At 35.5% G+C, this 23,227-nt stretch overlaps 2 protein-coding genes across 11 annotated transcripts in view; both read right to left on the bottom strand.

Annotated features, from left to right (window-relative positions):
• Positions 1-22,375, bottom strand: part of LOC135843751 (ankyrin-3-like) — a 72,975-nt gene extending 50,600 nt beyond the window's left edge. For 3 of the 10 annotated variants that reach the window (XM_065361740.1, XM_065361743.1, XM_065361746.1), the window contains exons 1-2: positions 20,051-20,451; positions 19,204-19,376 (exon numbers count right to left, since the gene is read on the bottom strand). In XM_065361740.1, coding sequence (XP_065217812.1) covers positions 19,204-19,305 — 102 coding nt within the window. In that variant the 5' untranslated portion in view covers positions 19,306-19,376; positions 20,051-20,451. Of the gene's footprint in view, positions 1-8,144; positions 8,503-14,773; positions 14,998-19,203; positions 19,377-20,050; positions 20,453-22,200 lie in introns of those variants that run through there. The other 7 variants (XM_065361752.1, XM_065361751.1, XM_065361742.1 and 4 more) reach the window with 6 other exon arrangements.
• Positions 22,376-22,617: 242 nt separating this feature from the next.
• LOC135843753 (probable serine/threonine-protein kinase DDB_G0282963) overlaps positions 22,618-23,227 on the bottom strand; it is a 30,003-nt gene continuing 29,393 nt past the window's right edge. The window contains exons 7-8 of the mRNA XM_065361754.1: positions 22,966-23,174; positions 22,618-22,895 (exon numbers count right to left, since the gene is read on the bottom strand). Coding sequence (XP_065217826.1) covers positions 22,750-22,895; positions 22,966-23,174 — 355 coding nt within the window. The 3' untranslated portion in view covers positions 22,618-22,749. The remainder of the gene's footprint in view (positions 22,896-22,965; positions 23,175-23,227) is intronic.

Raw genomic sequence — 23,227 nt, 5'->3', positions numbered from 1 at the left:
GTTCAAAAATTCAAATCGCAACTTTCGAGGGGGGGTGACTGAGAATTTGCATAGATTACACTACATATACCCAGAAGTGGTAAAAACTCGATTTTTTTCCAAAATAATTCCACTTTGAGGACCCCTAACTCAGCCTCTGAACAGTTGGGGGAGCTCAGAAATTTTCCGGATAGTCTCCCACTCAAAGTGAATTTATCCTACCATCAATTTTCGTAAAAACTCAGGATAAGTTTTTTTTTTCAATCCACCCTGAAAAAAAATACACGATGGGTGCTTTCTTCAAGGAAAATTTACACAAAAATTGAAGAGCTCTATTACAAAGTGGGTCAAGTCATTTTTTTCACCAAAAAATGCGTTTAAAATTTTTGTTGCTAAAATTTGTTCTGTTCCGAAAGGTTGGTGCACCTTTCCTTTCTTTGGACATTGAACAATTGCTTGTAGAAAAAATCTCTTTGAAAAATCGATGACTTAACTCACTTTTGAAGTAGAAATCTCCGTAAAACGTGCTTTTTTTTAAATGACTTAACCCATTTTGGAATAGAGCTCTTCAATTATTTTCATGGTCACTCAAAATTTTAAAGACAAATTTCAATCAAACAGCGATTCCTTATCCCGAGTCAAGATTGATAGTAAGTTGTAGTCGTTACAGTTGCCTCTTGCCTCAAAAGATAGCATCCATTACTCCAATAGAATTTGAAAAAATCATACTAAACAATCCATTTTTCAAAAATCTGCAATGAAAATTGACAACTTTCAGGCTACCTACTAAAAAGGGACTTATCGAATTTCTCATTCATATTTGAAAAGTTGAGGCTATGACCTGAAAACTTGACTCAAAACTCGGACGAAAATACCAATGTAACGCGACACTCACTCATGCAGTACGACAGGTAAAACATCAATACTATGTGCATACCTACGCCTTGTCCTTAAAAGGCATCAAAGGCAACAAGAGCTGCGGGCAATCAAGGTCGTAGCAAAGGGGGGGAGGGGTCGCATAGACATAGTGAGTGCTCGAAACAGCAAAAAAATTTACTATTACGGACGTCCTGTATACTCGTATCTCGCATATGCTATAAACACATAAGGGAGATGAGACTGGATCCGAGTTTTTTATAATTCATAAATGTGTAGTGTGTACTCATCGCTTGTATCGTATATCCTTACATAGAGGTCGTTAAAATGGGGGTCCTTAGATTTCCATTCATTCGTCCCAAAGGTTCTTCATACAAACGTACGCATACAGAGAAGGTAAGCGAAAGTATATGAGGGTGTCTCGAATTGAATAGGTACATTCCTACGGTCACTTTTTTTTCTTAAGAATTACTAATGCTCTCGTGCTCTCGTGCGTACCCATCTCCGGTTTCATCAAGTTTTTGTAAACAAAAATTTGCATTACATTCTCGTTAGTGCACGAGGAAAAAAAAACCACCGTGGTTGACCAATTTGAAGCTTCATTATCGCTCAAATACTCATCGTTGTGGCAGCAAATATACGTAAACTTCACTCGTTCATCTTTAATTGGAATACAAATTCACGCTACGAGCGAAAAAAAATAACTCATTCGATAAGAGTGAAAATGGACACACGATAGTAGGTAGATAGATACCTACTGAAATTCTGTCATTTATTCAAATTAGCGAATTATTGATTGAAATGCTACAAAACAACATTGCTGTCTCGAGCAGACCTTTCATTTCTCATAAATATTTGAACGACTAGAAATACACAATTACATATACGATTTTTTTTACGATTTCAAAATTTTCAAATCTAAAAAAATTTATATCTGAATCAAAGGATTTCGATCTAGATCTACTCAAAATTCTAGCAAAAACTGACTTTCAGTTACTCATGATTCAAATAATTTTGAATTTCGGATCTGACCGAATAATGGGGAACTGATTTGTGGGCTAGGGGTAGGGACTTTTACTAGGAGCCCCCTCCCCTTCATTAAGTAGAATAAGCAGAAATACATAATAAGACAATAAAAATACCGATTTTATCAAAACAGCATAAATCATAGCTTTTGAGTCTCACCTCAGCTCTTTCAATTTTGAAATTGTGCTATTTTGTTACAAATTTTGTTACAGAAATTTCCCGAAATTCACTAAACGAAGGTGCATCAACTGCATCATAATAATGTCATTTCGAAACTTTTGTTTTGCTATTCGAAAATAGGTACATATAAACCCTCGTCAGAATATAAGCAGGTTATTAAGAGCAGTGACGTAACCTCCATACGACGCCGCCAAATATTACCAGCCATTTTCAATAAGGGTTCTCTAAATACATTCAATAAATTCTCCCCTTCGCGTTTTTAATGCTGAGCTGAGCCGGCCGGCGGCGAATGTAATGTAAAGTATACATTGTACGTGCACCATAAACGATTATACACGCGAGAAAAACATTCGAACGACGACACACGCACACTCGAGTCCTCTATGTCTATCTATGTACACCGCCGTCGTCGTCGTCGTCGTCGTCAAAAGTGTATCATAAAATGACCTTGAAATTGTTAACAAATACACAACAATCCGCAGATATAGGTATTGTGTATTTATATCGAATTCGAACGAAATCGAATTCTACTAGTTGCAGACTCTGTATGTAGATCGTTCAATTCGTAATGAATTGATTTAGAAAAAATGTGAATGCGATGAAGAGGGGGGTAGAGAGAGACGACGTGACGCTAACTATGTAAGTAGGTAGAATATGTAAGTATGTATACGTAGTACAGTCAAATCCCAAATTACACAAAATTAAATGGAGATTCCTCTATAGCTTGGTTTTAGCTTTCGACGCGATTAGATTTCATAACGAATCGATCAATTCCCTGAGGAAGGGTAGAGAGAACTCATGAAGAGAATACATTAGGTAGGCTACATAAATTTTCCATCTTCTATAATCAAATTAAGAAGAACAAAGATTTACGATCGTAGCAACGAGTGTTGAGTAAATACAATTTCAAAGAGATAATTATTCGTTTAAATTCAAGGTCACTGATGACCTTTTCTTAAAAAAAAAAAAAAAATAGCGTACACGCGATGCGATTAGAACTTTATCAATTTTTTTCTTTCTTTCAAAAGTTTTAATTTTAGAATTTTTATTCTTTTCAATTTTTCGCACACAATCGTTTCCGAACGATTCTAGTGTTACTGCAAGGCAAATCAGTCGCGAAAAATCCGCATAGTTTTCAAATGCATTCGGGAATTAAGAATGCTATCTTCAATGACAGACCTCTCACAAATGACTCATCGTTTAATGAACACAACGAATCATTTAAAAATGAATGAACGAGTTTTTGATTTCGGTACAAAAATAACAACTCTGAAGATATGGTATTTTTAAGAGCCAACGTTTTTTAAACAAATTACCAATTTGAGAAATCTTGAAAAGCAGAGTTTTCCATTTCTTCCGCACCTCTCACAGCATGTCACCTATCAATTCTCGTACACGAGAAGGAGAAAAAAAGAAACACCCCCCCCCCCATTTTTAAACGTCAAATTCATAACTTTTTCAAAGGGCACTGCCAACATTGTACTTCGTTCATGAAAGATTACTACGAAGTTCAAAGGATACCTACACATGAACCTATTTGAGAAAACTTATAAAGAAAAGAGATGCTGTGGCTCATAAAGGACGACGGGGCGGCGGTGGGGGCAGCTCATCTCCGTTCATCTTTACAAGTCTCGTTTAAAAACGAAGCTGCTTTTCACAGTCGCAAACAGATCGTTTGAGAGACACAAAGCTTCGACTACCTTTATGTATAAACCTTTGTTTACTTTCCGCGATGAGTATAGCACCTTCACAATCATACCACCAGCGATACGCTCAATCAGTTCGTATGATAAGTTCTAGTTTGTTGGCGCTCCAGCGACTTCCGACAGACGCTTCTTCTTCGTCATCGAACCGTATCATCGATAAACTAGGAGTATTTCTGGTGAAGAAAATCCGAATCTCTGTGTACGCGTCGTTGCCGGTAATCGAACAAAATCTAGCCGTAAAAGCCAGTACAGGCCAGGGCTAAAGAAATAGGTACGAAATACGAATACCTGCGAAATACCGGTACATGCGCGATACGATTTTGGCGCATCGAAGTGTTTTCCGTGTGAAATTTAATTAAGAAGTTGTAAAGCTTTGAGAAAGGTCGGAAAAAGTACGACTAGTTCAATCGATGTTACGCCGGTACATTTACATTGTGTGGGATCAGGCGACCGTACTATATTGTATAACACTTCTAGGTCAAATATAAGTGTGTACCTATGTGTACTTTCTCGTCAACATAGAACACACACAGCTTGTCAGCTACAATTTGATACCTTTTTTTTTTCTTCAAAAAACGTAGGTGGAATAAATTGTTTAATTGAACGAAACACGTGGAAAAAAAACAACATAGATCGCACCAATCAGATCGTTTGATACGAGTAAATCAGCGTCAGCTAAATTATTCAAATGGCACGAAATTTTCATAGTAGACGAAGAAAGGAGAGATTTAATCTTCGATGGCAGTTCCATCGACGATGATGCTGATTTGAATTTCAAGTGCAGGAGGTCAACCTCAACGTGAAACGAGACCTTCGAATCGAGTTCCATATCCTTTCTTCGAGTCGAATTACCTACACCGACGAACGATGATTTATATCGATGTTATTGCGAGTCGATGGAGATGATACGCGGATATAGTCTTGTACCGTTTGTTCAACCGAGTTACTACATTCGTATACGAGATGAGATTATTGTTTCCATTTTTTGTGGACACAGATGAACATGTCTGTTGCGAAAACATTGTTCGAATAATTAAGCTAAATGAAGAATTTGTTAGAGAATTTTTTTTACATGCTTAGTCCATTGTGTTGACTGATGAGTCATTTTAAAATCATCAATATGACCGATATTCAAGCTCAAGGTTGTTGGTTTTTTTTTAGTAATTCCCCGCAAAGAGCATAATTGTGTAAAATGTGTGAAATGGTGTTGTACTCAGATTTTGAAACTAATCAGTGGAAATTGTGTCTTATAGCCTGAAACCACCATAATGGATTTTTTAGATCACTATCTCCCACCTAACCCCTCACAAAGGGGTAAAATTGCAAATACAGTTGAAAATTTTCATCTTTGACACTTTCCCACAGGATTTTTTTCAAACTGGCAGAGATGCTGAATAGGTATGTACTCCCAACGTTATTTAAGGACATTTTTTGAAATTTTTTCAAACATTATCTTCTATACAAAAATTTTTTTAGAATTTTTTATACAGGTGAAAGATGTCAAAAAATGCAAAATCCTGATTTTTTTAGGCCCCCCCCAATTGACCATTTTGGCCGAAAAAAATTTCCACGCATTACATACTGTCAGTTTTTTCACATTTTATAATGATTATTCAAAAATTGAATTGCGCATTTTTGGGAATCACTGCTCCCATCCTTTCTGATGATCCACATAGTCCAAACTCATGTCTAGACCGATATCCAGGGTCCACTATTTTTGGCAAGTCATATTCCCTGACTTTTCCAGGTTTTCTAGACCATTTTTTCCAATTTTCTATACTTACCCCATACTTTAATTAAAAGAAGAATTTTTTCGGGAGGGAGGGAGGGAGGGGTGGGGTAATTTCTTTTTATAAGTTTCTCTTTGAATTGGATACTTTTTCGGATATAAAACACAAGTGAACTTTGATTATCAACTTTTTTAATATGTGAGGGCGCATACGAAAAGAAAATGCTATTTTTTGATTTAAAACTTGAAAAAAAGTTTTAATAGGTGAAGTTGACCCCTTTGACCCTTATTTTTACGTATCTGTCGAAAAAGTTGAAAAACCCCTTTCACTCAATGAAATGACTTTCTCACAAAAAAATCAAAATTCAAAAAAATTCAATTTTCAATTTTAATCATCAAAAAAAGTTTAAAATTCAGTTGTCTTATTTTGACCTCTTTCTGGCGTATTTCATGAAGAAGTTGATAAAAATTACACTCATAACAAAAAAATAAAAATTTGTTCATTTTTTGAATTTTTTCGAATTTTGATTTTTTTGTGAGGAAGTCATTTCATCGAGTGAAAGGGTTTTATTCAACTTTTTCGACAGATACGTAAAAATAGGGCTCAAATGGGTCAACTTCACCTATCAAAACTTTTTTTCAAGTTTTAAATAAAAAAATAGCATTTTTTCGCAAACTTAAAATTTTTTAAAATCTACTTTGCAACTTGTTACCATACCAATTTTTTAATATGTTGTTCACCTTGAAAAGTTGTCCATAATATATTTTTTTCAGAATTTTTGAGAGTTGAAACGATATGAAAACTACGTTTTGAAACTTTTTGAGCTAATTTTTTGTACGAAAAAAAGTGGCAACACTGATTTTTATGATATCACCAAAAACTCTTTCAAACCCCATAACTATGAGAAAAGTTCCATTTTGGTAGGTATCGCAGTTCTTGAGTAATCCACTGCTGAAATGGATGATATTTTAGGGTCACTGAAAACTTTGACACCCCCTGGCTGCCTTTAAAAATTGGCTAGAGGGTTGCGATTTGCGCCATTGGTCATCCCTTCGGAAGGTCTTTACACAGGAAAATTTTCAAAAAAAACGCCGAACCCCCCTACCACTCTTGGTAAAACTGACGTGGAATGACCCAGAGCTGATGCGGGCCCGGACAAATATCATGTTGGGCCACATTTCTAAAATAGAAGCTATTTTTAGGTTTTTGAGAGGAGGTGGTTTCGAATGAAAATTTGTGGACTGATGAAGTATGTAGAAAAACATCAATTTTGCCAATTGATACCATATTCATGTGATTTATGAAAATTTTTCTCTTCTTTTTTGTATTTTTGGAGGTATCAAATGTGAAATTTGTTGATTTTAAAACGAGTGGCCCAAGGGAAGCAAGGGCAGAGCTTTTGAAAATTTTCATTTCAAGATGCCTAAAAGACGAGGGTTTTTTAATGCGAGGAGTTTATTTTTTAGTCTTTTAAATTTTAGAATCAGAATGATGTTTTTTTGAAGGAAGTTACTTTAGAAAAAGAAAAGAGAACAAGCTCGGGCGAAGCGGGGGCGAAAGCTCTAGTATAAGTAAATTTTTATGTAAGAAGTTCATTTTTTGGCTTTGGCTTTAAAACTTGATATTTATTATTTAGAAATTTTCATCTTGTCTTCGAAAAAAAAAGAATCATCGCTCAGGCAAAAGCTTTTCAAAATTTGTGTTTCGAGAAGTAAAAAATAATATTTTCCTTTCATTACAGGTCCTTTCCAAAATTTGTAATTGATCGTTTTTTCAGAATTCCAGGGATTTTGCGTGAAAATTAAGAAATCCTCTGATTTTTTTAGACCGACCAAATTCTCTGACTTTTCCAGGTTTTCCAGAAGAGTGGATACCCTGGATATCAACTCGAAATACATCATAGATTGTAATTTCATAGAAATTGAAAATCATTGATTTTTTGGGCTCATTTTCATCAAAATAAGTGTAGGTAAAGTTTTTTCAATTTGGCGAAATGGATACATCATAGTTTTCCAAAAATCAAAGATTTTCAAACATGAATTTGACCCCGGCGGATTACCCGAAAGGAGGGGGTCAGTGATTCCCAAAATGACTCAAACACTTTTTTGCACCAAATTCGTACGAGTCCAACGCAAAAAAAACTCTCGGTCAAACTTTCACACTTCCCATCACCACCACAGACACCGAAAAATGATAGGCAGAAATCTGTAGTACTCATTTTCACTCGGCCAAATCAAGCTACCGAAATCGACCCCTGATTCGTCCGATTTCCGCGGAAACACGAGGAGTCAAAAAAATATAATTTTTATAATTTATTCTGCATACGCGGGTGAGGAGGCGATCCTACTTGAAAATTCGCTGCATCTGACATCCGAGTACAACATTGAGATTGAATTAACCACACAGTATAATCAAGTTGGTAAAATGTGTATGGCCACATTGTACACGAACCCAGGTTAGGACAAGTTACCATCTAAGGAGTTGATGCATTCCGTAGTCCGAACTCCGAACGCCTACAATGTGTACCTCATTACATCACAGATATAGGTAGAGGTACGTACTACGTACAAAGAATAATGCACGATGACCAAACAGAAAAAAAAACACAAACCAGAGTACGGGTAAATATTTGTACTTATATACTTACAGCAAGACTGATCAAAGAAGGTGCTTTTTTATTCATCTTTAGCGTAATTCACCATTAAAAAAATACACACATCGAATCTCGACCATAGATACTACATACACACACGAAAATAACAACGCCGGCACCAGAAACACGACGAAAAAATCTCTTATACTATTAAATTTCCAAAAGCCGGCTCCATCGCATCACATCGCATCGGTCGGACAATAAATGAGAAAATCGTGCGCGAGAACCAAAACCAAACCCACGATTAGCCGCGTACCGGTTGCGCCGGAGCCCGTAGAGGTAATGGGTATTCTCTCAGCCACTGCCACTGTACTGAACTGAGATCAGAGATGAGATGATCGTTTCGCCAGTCGTAGTCGCCAGACACGGTTTACGGAGATGATAAAAAAATCGTATATCGGGCATATTCGTCGTGTACCGTTCCGCGATTCTTCCGAGTCTTGGTCGAGTTAAAAATAAACATTTCGGTCCAAACATAACGCAGCATACGTGTAATGGGCGGCTGGGTGCTGGGCATGCGGCCGCCACCGGAGATACGACGTATTCGCATCGTCGCGTCGATGCATTTAATACCGAAATTTATCGCTAATTTGGTCTCGGCTAATTGATTTTCACGCCCAAGTACCTGTACCTTTGGATGAGTTTCCGGCCAGCTAAAATCACGCGTTGAATAAGCACATAGATTTGTGCTACGTGTATCTGCGATCCACAGTTATATTTTCAGCAGGGATAGTGAATGGAGGATCTCACACTCTGGGATTGTCTGAATCGAGCTTCCAGGTGTGTATTTTGGCAAGGTTTAGGATTATGGCCTTTCAGAAAACGATTTTGAAAGATCAGTCCAGATCACACATTTGAGATCCAAGTTTTGGAGCTTTGAAAGATATGGGTTCCAAAATCAAATTTTGGTTCTAGGACTTGACTATCAGTGTTCGAGTATCAGTCTCAGTTCTTGAGAGCTGCAAAAATCTGATTTTTCCAGATTTCAGATTCTGAATTCGAATCCAGTTCCTATTCTTGCTTTCCAAACATTTGAAAAAATTACCAAAGACAAAGTGCCAAATCACCCTTTACTGATCCTGCTAATCTCGAGATCAACAAACTTTCGAAAAATGCATAACCTCGACCGCATGCATATACATATACACTTAGAATTGTATGCCCAAATAAAGACGAAACCTCGACGACCCCCAATGCGACGCTCAAATTACCATATTCTTACGTAACCGTGACTTCTTAACCTATTCCATTCCTAAACATAGAAAAGCTGGAGTCTCCTATTCTACATATACGTACACAAAAGAATCCATCACAACGAAATCCACCATTCTGCTATGAAACCATTCAGATGCAAATAAGCAGGGCATATTTTTCCAACGAAATCATACACGTATCTACATGATAAGATATACGTCTTACAACTTGCCCTCACACATCGCTCGTCTTCCTCTTCCATTTCCGAATCGCAATACAAGACACAAGTACGAGTATTTCTTCATTTGTTGGCGTAAAAATTCTGCAAAAAAATTGCATCGTGTAGAAACACGATGATGCCCTCGAAAGTCCAATATTTTTGGCACAAAAAATACACACGAATGTGTAAAAGTCAACGCCCTGCGTCTAAAAATGAAACGCACCTCAATCGCATCCGCTTTCACGATCTCAGTTCGTATAAAAAAGAAGAAAATGCATCCTACACGTACACGATCATACACGAATCGTAAAAATATTCGCACTTCGTTAAAACACCGACTCGATTTACGTTTTCTCTTTTGACAACAACCAAATGCATACACGTCAAGTTTACCAAATGGAATTAAACTCAAGATTTTAACCCGTTGATAAAGAGATTTTTTGGTCAGTTTATGTGGTAGGTATGCAATACTCCAAAATTGCTGATTATGTAGAATAAGTTTAAAGAAACCTACGTCATGCGACTGACGAATATTTTGAATCAGTCATTATGGAATTCGAAAAGCTAGAAATCCTTCTCAAGGTAGGTGTTTCGTTTCATTAAAATTGATTATTTTTCAAATTTCAACACAATCGACACATGAAAGAATTTCTAACATCTGGTTAAGTGGTGAAAAAAGGTACTCATTATTTCCCAAAATGAATGAAAATTTCATGCTGTATATCGTGCTTCAAAGCAAAAATTGTTTCATTACTCATTAGTTATCCCCACTACGAAGCTCGCAATTTTGCCGAAATTTGTGTCATATTTGGGTTCGATTTCCGACAAGATTTTAAGACTTGATAAAAATCCTGTCTTAGTGTCATAGATTTTTGTTTTTGTTTCAAAACATTTTCAAAAAGTGCTTTTGGACAATGTTTTTTACTCGTTTTTTTTTAAATTTTCTATTAATTTGTTTCGTTGGAAATGAAAGATTTGAGCTACGAGGGATAGTCGGAAAGTAAGTTTCACATGGCTGGAAAAGTATGAACGCGTGAACATTTTTTGACCAAAATTGGAGGAAATATAGTTCAAACATTCAACCAGATCTGAAAAAATTTATTCTGCATTTGGGTGCATTGTTCGTATTTTACAGCGTGATTAGTAGAGTGCTGATAAAAAACATCCGTCCAAATGTAGTATTTAGCAAAAAAAATGTTTTTTCAGTTGTAATAATTATGAGTAAAATTCATCAAGAATTACTCAAAAGGTATCATACTGATGTTTTTTCAAGTTGGGACGTTATTTGGCGCTGTAAATTGTTCATGTGATGGTTGCAAAATTTCTGGTGCTGAGTGACTTTCGACAATGCCGACATTCAGCAGATTATCAGATTATCACTGAACAATCTACTTCATTTGGATTTTGATTGAACCAAAATAATGTTACTATGTTATGTCTTGAGTGGTTCTCAATCAATTTTCCAATGATTTTTTTCTTTTTTTAGCTTGGAAAATTAATTTTTTCTAAAATATAATTTTTGGACGGATGTTTTTTATCAGCACTCTACTAATCACACTGTAAAATACGAACAATGCACCCAAATGCAGAATAAATTTTGTCAGATCTGGTTGAATGTTAAAACTATATTTCCTCCAATTTTGGTCAAAAAATGTCCACGCGTTCATACTTTTCCAGCCATGTGAAACTTACTTTCCGACTATCTCTCGTATTACACCAAAATGATTTTTCTCGAGTAGAAATCTCAATTTTTTTGTGATTTAGTTAATTGGGCAGAGTATTCTATTACATCCTTTAAAGCAATTTCAGGGTGTCTTAACAAAATTTCAAAATGAAAAAGTAGGACTTAAGTATGTAGGAATTCAAGCAAGACTTTCAGCAGATCATTTTTCGAGCACTTATGGAATTTTTTAAGGCGGTGGGGGGGTGTCAAAATTTGCATTCAAGTTTTTAGCCAAATTTTTGTAAAAAATGTTTGCTTTTCTGATGTATTCAAACACCTTATGACTTTATTTAAACAAGTATCTAGATGCCAAAAATATAACGTTTCACTTCAATTTTTCAGTTTATTTCCTCCTTATCAATTTCAAAAATTGACGAATTATCACATCATGTTCTCTTAAAATCAAATTTGAGTCGAATTCTTCGATTTCGATTGTAAATATTTCATATTATTATTTGCTTCAAAATGTTAAAATTCGAATACCTAGTAATATTTTTTTGAAAAATCCAAAATTAAAAAAAAAAAGCAAACCGACTCGAGCAAAGCGAGAGCAGAAGCTTTTGAAAATTAGTACCTACTCACTACTCAGGAGGCATAAAAACGATAAAATTCAAATAGGTATCTATTTTTTTTTTTTGAAAAATTCAAAATTAAAAAAGAAGAAAAGCAAACGGACTCGAGCAAAGCGAAGACAAAAGCTCTCGAAAATCAGTATTTCGAGAGGTATAAAAAGCGATGTTTTTTGAGTGATGAGTAACTTACAAAAAGTTTATCATTTTGTTTCAAAAATTATAAATTCGAATAAGTAATGATTTTTATTGGAAATTAAAAATTTAAAAAAAAGCAAACCGACTCGAGAAAAGCGAGGGCAAAAGCTCTCGAAAATTAGTACCTACTCAGGAGGCATAAAAACGATAGAATTCGAATAAGTATTTTTTTTTTTTTTGTTGAAAAATTCAAAATTAAAAAAGAAAATTAAGCAAACGTATACGAACGAAGCGACGGCAAAAGCGCTCAAAAATTAATATTTTGAGGGTATAAAAAGCGATGGTGATAAGTTACCTACTTATAAAAAGTTTATTATTTTGTTTCAAAAATTTGAAATTCGAAAAAGTACATAATGATTTTTTTTGGAAAATTAAAAATTTGAAAAAAGAAAAGCACAAACGGACCCGAGCGAAGCGAGGGCAAAAGCTCTCAAAAATGAATATTTTGAGGGTATAAAAACGATGTTTTCTAGTGTGATATGGAGAAGTTTATATTATTTTTGTTTCAAAATTTTAAAATTCGAATGATGATTATTAAAAAAAAAAAAAAAATCAAACTTGAAAAAGAAAAGCAAACAATCCCAAGTGAAGCAAGTCCAAAAGCTTTCAAAAATTCAATCATGTTTTGAATAAAAGTAGAAACAAAAAGTTTCTTTATGGAGAAGAGAGGAGTTTATTTTTCTGATTCAAACTTTGAACATTTCTTGAATTTGAACAATGTGAGGGCAAAAGCTCTCAAAAACGTGTACATAATTTAAAATCTAAAAAAGTCGACAAATGAGCCCTTTTCTACAAAAGTTGTTCAAAATTCCGGAAAAAAGGACAAAATTAAAAATTTGAAAAAGTCTTTTTGAAAAAAAAGTAGGACTTTTAGATAAAATTGTTGAACAGTAAGATTTTAGTAGGACTAAAAGGACTCATAGGCTAAAAGTGGGACTTCAGTGTTCTTATAGGACTAGTAGGATTAGTAGGACCTGTTGAGACAACTTGAATTTGTTTCCCCAACATGGGAACCTAGAGAACCTCCAAAGGGTTAAAATATAAGTTGAATAATTATTATCCAATTAGCCTGCATTACAAAATAAAAAATTTTATGGAATCGAATAATGTTTCCCATTGCAAAGTGATCAAATTCAGTGGCGTAGCCAGGATTTTCTCAAGGAAGGGGCAAAACCAGATTTTTAGGCATGAAAAATCGAAGTGAGGGGTAATTTTCTGGAAATCTATTGTAATGTGTGGTGATTTCATGAAAATGAAGGCAAAATTACTGCTCGAGCGAAGCGAGAGCGAAAATTTTCGGAAAAAATGGGTCCAAACAACGAAAAAACGTCCATTTTTGCATGTTTTCTTTCAAATTTTCGCTCTCAAGGGGGGGGGGGCATGGCCCCCTTCGCCCCCCCTTGGCTACGCCACTGATCAAATTTATAGTAATTTGAATTAGCATCCAATTAACATTATTTCTATTCAGCATAAAATTTAGGGGAAAATTGGGCGCTAACACATTCAAAAATGAACAAAATTTACTTTGGAAATAACCTTGTGACTGGGGTTATTAAATAAAATGTGAGAAAGTGAGGTTTAAATTTCAATCGAATTGCAAAAAATAGCACATTATAATATTAAAGGTAAGTCACATTGCCTAGTTTCTGTACACCGCGCCGCAACTGAAAGACTGGGATATTTACAAAATTTGTGAGTAAAATGGTTTTTCTTTTCGTAAATGTGCAAAACTGTCTTGCAATCGATCAGCAGTTTAAAAACAATCAAGCTACGAGTCACGAAACTGCATTTTACATAGATATTTAAACATCATTTCTCACTAGTAAATAGTAGGTACCTAGACCTACCCTGCCTACTTTTAAATCAATTTCAATATCTTCACCTCTTTTTCTTTTTTTTAAGAAATACGCGAATTGATTGAGGGGGTTGTTTTGTGAAATATAACATTTTTCATCACGAATAAGCTGCATGGAAGCGACTAAAAATGTAAGGTAGAGAAGTAATTAATATTGCCTCTGCGAAGACACTGTATAGGCATAGGGCCTTCAGGGCATCGGCACACTTCTTACCGTTCTCTCATAAAAATTTGGCAATAAAAGCGAAACCAAACTTCCAAAGTAGATTTTCAAGGCGACATGGTGGGTATATCTGCTAAAAACCCGAATAGGTAAGTTCAACTTGACGTTATACAATAGATATTATTCTATTCTTTCCAATTTTATGATCCTCTTTGTACATAACAGTCCCGTATTATATTAAATCTTACAACGTAGTAAACACCGATGTATAGGTATTCAAGAAGGAGCAAAACAAAATGAAAAAAATATCTACTCCCAACACCCAAATTTTTTCCTACCACACCTGGTATTATCACGGTCACAAATCCATAGAGAAAAATCCTACAAATATCAACAATTGGAAACAATTTCCATGTACATCAGGCCAGCTCGTGATTAATGATATAAATTCTTTGAATCTGATACAGCATTTTTCGCATTTAACAAGAAAAAAAAACGCGAAACACGAACACGACGTACTCGTAGAACGTCACACTCGCAGGAATTTGTTGATTAGCATAGATATACAGCTAATTTTCAAGCACATGACAATTCTAACAAAAGTAGAGGCGCCACCGAGGACGAAACAAACGTAATATCGCGGATAGAAAAATCTTTAAAAAATCATACCTAAAATATAACAAGTTCAAACACCTACGTACCATTTAGAAGAATTAATCCGAATTAATTGATCGAAAAAGAACGCCGCGTGCCGCCAACGTGGTCATAAATCACAATTAAGCGAACAATTAAAATCGATAAAAGGAACCAGAAAAAGACACAGAAGACATGAAGCAGCGAACGACACGACGAAAATTTATCAAATTGCGAACGTGTACACACAACACACAACTCGCTGGTGTTACCTGCAAGTTCAGCGAACGAAATGATAATAAAAGTAAATGACAACAGATTCACGAGAATCAGTTTTATTCGTAATCGTAATTTTACCCACTCCTTGATTCCCGTTATCTAAGCTCTTGCCGTTGCCTGCGGTACCGGCTCGGTAAAGTGGTCGAGCGACGAGCACTGGAGCATCAAAGCATCACTCGACGAGCAATTCGAGTGGAACATACAGATCAGCTCGCGCACAGCTCAGCTCACAGAGTCTCGAGCTCGAAGCTCTCGCATTTTCAGAGTCTTCAGGTTCGCGTCTTCATCGTATACGTACGATCGCGATGCTCGTCAAAATAGAACAATAACTGGCGCGATTCGTGAGAAGAAAAAAAACAAAAAGTCGTTTCTTCCCACATAAAACTACCCAAAATGAGCTGTCTGTCGGTTGTTTCAACTTGTTGATGCCATCACCATGGTACCAATAGTATGTGCCACTCGAGTCGACGAGCACTTACTTTGCACATTCTTCAATTATTACGTAGAATTAATCTGTACTTTGTGTCTGATTGTAGGCGTCGCACAGGTACAGGTAGAGACGCAGCCAGTGACCGAACTTACGGTATGGCAATGGAATGGCACAAAACGTCTACATTTTTCATACTTATATTTCCTTAAAACAACAAAACGCTATTACTCCATTCCATCGTCGTTTACTACGTGAACGTAATACAGAAGCAGAATTTTTTCCGAACATTCGCGCGATGTTATAGTGCCCATAAAACACGACAATATTCGAAAAATACGGTGTGAGCAACATACTTTGCTACTTTGTTGAGCGGTTCGCAGCCCTATCATGTTCTTTTCTGCTGGAGTACTTTTTTCTCCCTGATTTTCAACAGTTACCTACCTTATTATAATATGTATACATACTGACATATTTTAAATCCTTTGTTTCCAGTTTTAAAGTACTCGAGGGAGAGAAGAGGAATAAACGTAGATTCCACACATCCATACACACCGTATCGAAACCATAATGATACTTGACAATGTAGGTATATGTACTTATATTGCGCCCTTTGCCTCCATATACTCTGCAAACCCATTGAGCTACTGACACACCGAACACCAAATTTATCGCGAAAGCAGGAAATGCTTTGATAGGTAAAACTTATAAATGGACAAAACAGGCAAAAATAAATGCATCAACCTATTACCTACTCGATGTTTTTCAACCGGCTACTGTTCCATATGACTCTATTTGTAATGTTCTCTTATCAGTTACACACGCTTGGAAACGTTTTTACTGGTGCCCCTGTACCCTTTGCCTTATTCTGAACCATTGAATGTCATAAAATCGCATAAAACGGAAGACATAAGTACATGCACACATTACAGAGAATATATAAAGCTGACTGGTTCACTGAGAAATGACCCTTAGTCATTTGAAATGACTGATTGTAATCTCATAAACGTTGATTGCTTGGTCTTCACCACGATTTTTCAAAATGGTACTCGAAGACATGGCATCGACCATTGTTAAAAAGAGATGAAATATTCAAATTGGAATTACTCGTCTTTAAAAAATATAGTAATCAATGCATGGTAAATTGAAGAAAATTGGTTTTTCATTCTATGTATTTTTAGATGATAGGTATTTACATTACGAAAATTATGATTATAATAGATCAAATGGTTTCAGTGACTAATTATTGACCGGGTTTTGGGCACATTTTTCTACTTTATGCGAAAGTGACCACCCAGTGAGGTAGCCAGAATTTTTCAAAAATTTACTGAAGGCTCCAGTAATTTCCAAAAATCCGCTGGAGGCTCCAAAACGACTTGAAATTTGCCTGAAGTCGACTTAATAGCGTGTTGGAATTGGAGTGCAGAATGAATTTTAGATTTCCAGCTTTGTTTGGTAAAAGTTTACGGAATTTTCGAGCATTGAAAAATCTGCTGGAGGCTCCAGTAATTTCCAAAAGACGCTGAAGGCTCCGAAACGACTAGAAATCTACGTATACATTTTTCTACTTTATCCGAAAGTGACCACCCACTTCGGTAACCAGGATTTTTTAAAAATCTGCTGGAAGCTCCAGTAATTTAAAGTCGCTGGAGACTCCAAAACGACTTGAAATTTACCTGAAGTCGACTTGATAGCGTGTTGGAATTGGAATGCAGAATGAATTTTGGATTTCCAGATTTGTTTGGTAAAATTTAGTGGAATTTTCAAGCTTTGAAAAATCTGCTGGAGGCTCCAGTAATTTCCAAAAGACGCTGAAGGCTCCGAAACGACTAGAAATCTACGTATACATTTTTCTACTTTATCCGAAAGTGACCACCCACTTGGGTAGCCAGGATTTTTCAAAAATCTACTGGAAGCTCCAGTAATTTAAAGTCGCTGGAGACTCCAAAACGACTTGAAATTTACCTGAAGTCGACTTGATAGCTTGTTGGAATTGGAATGCAGAATGAATTTTGGATTTCCAGATTTGTTTGGTAAAAGTTTACGGAATTTTCGAGCATTGAAAAATCTGCTGGAGGCTCCAGTAATTTCCAAAAGACGCTGAAGGCTCCGAAACGACTAGAAATCTACGTATACATTTTTCTACTTTATCCGAAAGTGACCACCCAGTTGGGTAGCCAGGATTTTTCAAAAATCTGCTGGAAGCTCCAGTCATTTCCAAAAAGTCGCTGGAGACTCCAAAACGACTTGAAATTTGCCTGAAGTCGACTTGATAGCGTGTTGGAATTGGAGTGCAGAATAAATTTTGGATTTCCAGCTTTGTTTGGTAAAATTTTATGGAATTTTCGAGCATTGAAAAATCTGCTGGAGGCTCCAGTAATTTCCAAAAGTCGCTGAAGGCTCTGAAACGACTAGAAATCTACGTATACATTTTTCAACTTTATCCGAAAGTGGCCACTTGGATAGCCAGGATTTTTCAAAAATCTGCTGGAAGCTCCAGTACCTTAAAGTCGCTGGAGGCTCCAAAACGACTTGAAATTTGCCTGAAGTCGACTTGATAGCGTGTTGGAATTGGAGTGCAGAATGAATTTTGGATTTCCAGATTTATTTGGTAAAATTTTGTGGAATTTTCGAGCATTGAAAAATCTGCTGGAGGCTACAGTAATTTCCAAAAAGTCCCTGGAGGCTCCAAAACGACTAGAAATATACCTCCAATCTACTTCATAGCGTATTGAAATTAGTTTACAGAATGAATTTTGGCTTTCCACCTACATTTTGATGAAATTTTGTGGAAATTTCAAGTTTCAAAAATCTGCTGGAGTCTCCAGAACTGCTCCAAACGGTTTGAAACCATTTCCAATCGATTTGGCAGGTCGAAAATAAGAGTTTTATCTCCAATTTCAGCTTTTTAGGTCAATTTGGTAAAATTTTGATTTTTTCCCCTCATTTTTGGCTTAAATTTTATTTTCAAGAATTCCCCAAAAATCTAAAAACGCACTTCAGCACTCGAAGTTTTGGTTGGTTATGAATTTTCGCATGCTCTTTCGATCTAACTCAAAATCTGCGATTTTTGCTGACCTGTAAATCAAAAGGGCTGCCACTTTGTTAGTAGGGCCAACTTTTTTTTTGGCAAGTTTGCTTTAAAATGTTCCTTAGGATGTCCCCTTCTCTTGCCTCTAGGATCTTAGTATTCGAGCAGATTTTTTCAAATTAACAACTTGGTTTATTTTTGGTACGTATAGTCAAGTATAGTCGAGTAAGGTATGTAATGTACCTATTTAAAAAAACTCCTATTCTGCTCGAAAGACTAAGCAAAAATTCTTCGTAAAAGGACAGTAAATTGACAATAGGTAAAGAATTAAAACTATCGTAGGTAATTCGTATGGCACGAATTTGTTCATTTTAAAAAACAATTACCGCGAAGTTAAACTCGTACATTCAATTAATTGCAAAATGTTGTCATACATCTGACCGAGAACCGAACCGTTGCATTATAAGAAAAAAACTGTCCGTAGAGCTGAATTTTGCTATACCCATTGTAATGAATTCAAATATGGTAATGGTACTCCAATGACAGAAAATGTCTATGAAAGCAAAAATTACATAACCGTGACCATTCAGATAACATCCACTCCGCTTGAAAGGCAACAACATGCACGTATTAGACACATTCGTAAACGTGCAGCCTGTTAAACCCACATACATATACCGGCTTGGATACGTTGACACGTATTTACAAGCGTCTATTTTGTATTTCGTTGTGAAGTGTAAATCGTACAGAAAGAAGCTTACCTTTTTTTGCGGTTGTTGAGGAGGTCCTAAGTCAACATTTTTGAGTAAATGGTCCGCTGGAGCCTTGTGATTTTGAATCGGCTCCTGCACTTGGTCTGCCATAATGTATCACGTCCCAATCACCGCTCTTTAAGCATCCGAATAATCATAAATAGTCACGGCCGCCTGCAGCCCTGCACAAAACACAAAAATGTAAGATAATAATCAACTTTTTTCAGCACTAGGTATTTTTTTTCGAAGAGTTCATATCGAAGTTCAGGGCTGTGCAGAGAAATCCGGACCCTGGAAAAAAATCTTAAGAGTAAACAAAGCTCCCAGCAGATTGTACAGGGTGCCCAGAAATATCCTCGTGAACTCCAAAGAAAGTTTTTCATTAAAAATATAGGTTGGCTACGTGAAATAGATGCATATGATTGGTGGAATGTTATCTCTCCAGTCCAACAACCAATCATGTGCTATCATTAGTATCATTCACTGTGACCAACCGAAATATTTAGCAGAAAACTTTTTTAGGGGCTCACGATATTTCTGGGCACCCTGTATCTTTGAACGTAGTTGAGGTAACTTTTCAGTGTACTTCCTTTAGATGAAAACAGATTATTTTAGCGTTAGAGGGCCCTTGGAAGGACCTCAAAAAATACTCAGACTCGAAAGAATCCCCTCCTCTGCACAGGCCTGTCGAAGTTGTAGAAGATGTAGCTAGCAATACAAGTAAAAAGGAATACAGCGAGCATTTTAATTGTCTATTTTGCAGCCAACTTTGTTTTGTTTTGTTTTCAAAGGGGCGGAAACACTTCATTAATTTAATGAAAAACTATAGAGTAAATGACTCGACTATTAATTTTACCTAAATTCTGTCATCCGAATGAGGTCAAACTACACCATACTGGTACAAAATTCTGACCGAAACATCACACACACGGATAATTTTTGCATTTACACGTATCTATTCACGAATATTAAAAACATTCATGAAAAAGGCCTACGCGCCAGAGCCAGACGCTTCAGACACAGACACGAATACCGAACACATCACTCATCACAGTCATCACCTCGCACTCGAGTAAGTTATCAACGGTGATCGCATAATTTGTACACAATTCGAGAGACGAGAGTTAAGAAAAATGATAATCTAGTACACCTTCGATTCAATAAACTGAATAATTATCAATAATAATAATATTCTAAAACACTTCGCGAACCGCCATTAACCAGACGCCGCATCGACAAGATAACACCTAACAACAAAAATAATCCGTATCATGTGCTCCAAATTACGTATTCGATTCGATTCGTTCAATCTGGAATTTCACAAAGATTCGTAACTTCGCTTCACAATGAAATGAACGAAGCTGCCCTTTCATACCATAAAGAGGGAGAAGCCCAATACCGTCACTTTCCTATCGCAAACACTACGGCGTAGTTTGTATTGAATGGATGGATGGATCCAAAGTTTCAAGTTTTGATAATAATTATGGCACATAAAACACGAACAATTGGCAAAAATTCTAACATAACGATAATTTTGAACTAGAAACTGGGTAAAAATTCTCGCCGTCAAAACTATAGAAAGCTACCTGCATGAAAATACCGGCGGTTCGGCAGCTCCAAGCTTTTTCACATTGGTTTGGTACTCATATGACTTATGGGAGCTTGCTGAACTTTATTCATTAAAACTACATTCTGCTTTTCTCAAAAAGAGAAAAAAAACACAACTATTGTTTCAAAATAATGAGAATTCGTTAAACATTACTTTGTTTCGGGAACGGAAAGAAATTCAGCATAGTTATCTAAAAAATTAATGAAGTAACTGTCAACCTTGAAGTTAATTTTAAATTTTTAGAAAGAAAAAATTTTACTACTTCAAGAAACAACACTATTCTTTGTTTGTTTTTCTTTTATCTAAACATAGTTTCAGTTAAATACACAAGTAGAGCAGCGAATTAGTAATTTTTTTTCATTTCACGAAATTGAGTAGATGGCATATACCTATTCTACTTGATCCTTATAAAATGCAATATTTTATGAGACAACCTACATACAATATGTAGGTAAACACTTATTTGTTTTTGGGATATCTTGTCAAAAGTATACCGATGATTATTTACTTTTACACCTAGAAAACATTTATATTTAAAAAAAAAAAATCAAAATTTAATGTAATTTGTCATTTTGACTAACTGAAGACACATTCGTCGCCTCATAGGTTCATTTTTTAATTTGCCAACAATCATAATTTATACCTACAAACTCGTACTACGGTAGGGAAATAACAAGCATCACTTTAATAATGCAACGATTTTAGCCAACGAATTGGTGCGCGTTGTGGTTTACGTTTTCCTTACGAAAATTGTCAGTCAACCATTCCTACACGTATTTAATTTTTCATTACAAGAGAAATTTACTTAGAAGCAATGCGTAAGTTTATGTACAGAATTATGAAAGTTCTAGGTTAGAAAGGCAATTTCGAAGCTTGAACAGAAATCGATAATGTGTCACGTTCATTCGTTCGAATACCAACTTAGAAGTTTATTACTTATTAGGTATGTGCGTTTCAATTTCAAATAATGAACATTACAATAAATCAATGCATGCGGAAATTGAAATTTATAACAAATTCCAAATAATGTATAAGTATATAAGCGAGTTTCTATAAATTATTTTGCACTCATTGGTCGAATAACATCAAATTCCAGCCATTTAGTTATCTGCGGATTACAAATTACTCCAAAAAATACGCGATAATTTTCAAAAATAATCTAACTCTTTTAGAATATTGCTATCGATATAAAATGACAAAAATGCCATTTCGCTGGCATTTGATGTCTGATTAAAGCTTTAACGAGCGAACATTCTAAGCAATTGTGCTCGTACTGCTCGTAATAACGTGACCTGACCTTTGAAACAATAAACTAACTTTTTGAAATTCTTTTAACATCACTCAATTTAACAAATTTTATACGTAACGAATTGGTAAAAGAATAATTAGCGCCTTACCATTTAAAATAACACAACGTAAATAAAAAAACACGCACATAACACTTTCGATTTCAGATCTAACGAATTTATAAATGTTAAATATGCCGCACTCTTAACGTGTGAAGTTACTGCAGCCGCGTTAAGGCGCCAAAGGGCGGTGTCTTTAAGGGAGGGTACGGTTGAAAGGGATGGTGACGCCTTTCTGTCTTCAAAAGCCGTATTCTCAAATGTTTTTCAACTGCACAGATTCGCAATATTTGAACGTTACAACGACGACAATATTTTAGGTACACACGTCTACTTTTTTTGCGGCCGCGTTTTCTCGTTTCAATCGACACACATTATGGGGTAACTGGCGGGATGTTTTATACATAGTGTAGTAACACACATTTTATAATAAAACTGATTTTTTTTTTTTGTTGCATATAACGTACATAATATACAAATTCATTTATTTGGTACAAATAAAATATAAAAAATTACGACATACAAAATATTAAGCGATTAAAAATAAACATATCACATATAAATTGTTGTAGCTGTAGCTAAAAAAAATTTAATTAAAGTTCACGTCTTGTTACGAACATCCAACGATGGTCTCAATACTAGAGAACTTTCTACCCAAAAATTAGAATGGTCTATCATTCTTTGCCATAGTGCTATTTCTCTATTATTCGAATCCATCCAATCGACTGATTTGTCGTTGTATAAACCTTTAAAATAAAAACAAAAGTTGAATTTTTGGTATTTGACCGTGCAATTATTATAACATTGACCACCTACCAGTTCCTAATGAAAGTCTAACACCACCCAGGAATTCATTACTAGCAAGTCTATCGTGATCCCATATAGTCAACTCCAAACAACGCTGCGATAATTCATCCAGGGTAACATTATTATACACAAAAGTATGGTTCCAAATTGGATGACAAGTTCGTTTTAAAACTGGCGTCTTTTGCTTACAGCTACGACCTTTGCTTGGTAACAAATAGCTGTAAAATAAAAAAGAATTAAGATAAAAATTTGAAAACTTTTATTTTTAAAT

This window comes from Planococcus citri, chromosome 4 (genome assembly GCF_950023065.1).
Source record: "Planococcus citri chromosome 4, ihPlaCitr1.1, whole genome shotgun sequence".
Taxonomy (NCBI): Eukaryota; Metazoa; Arthropoda; class Insecta; order Hemiptera; family Pseudococcidae; genus Planococcus; species Planococcus citri.
Note: the sequence above shows the minus strand (reverse complement) of the source record. Positions and strands in the feature narration are given on the sequence as shown.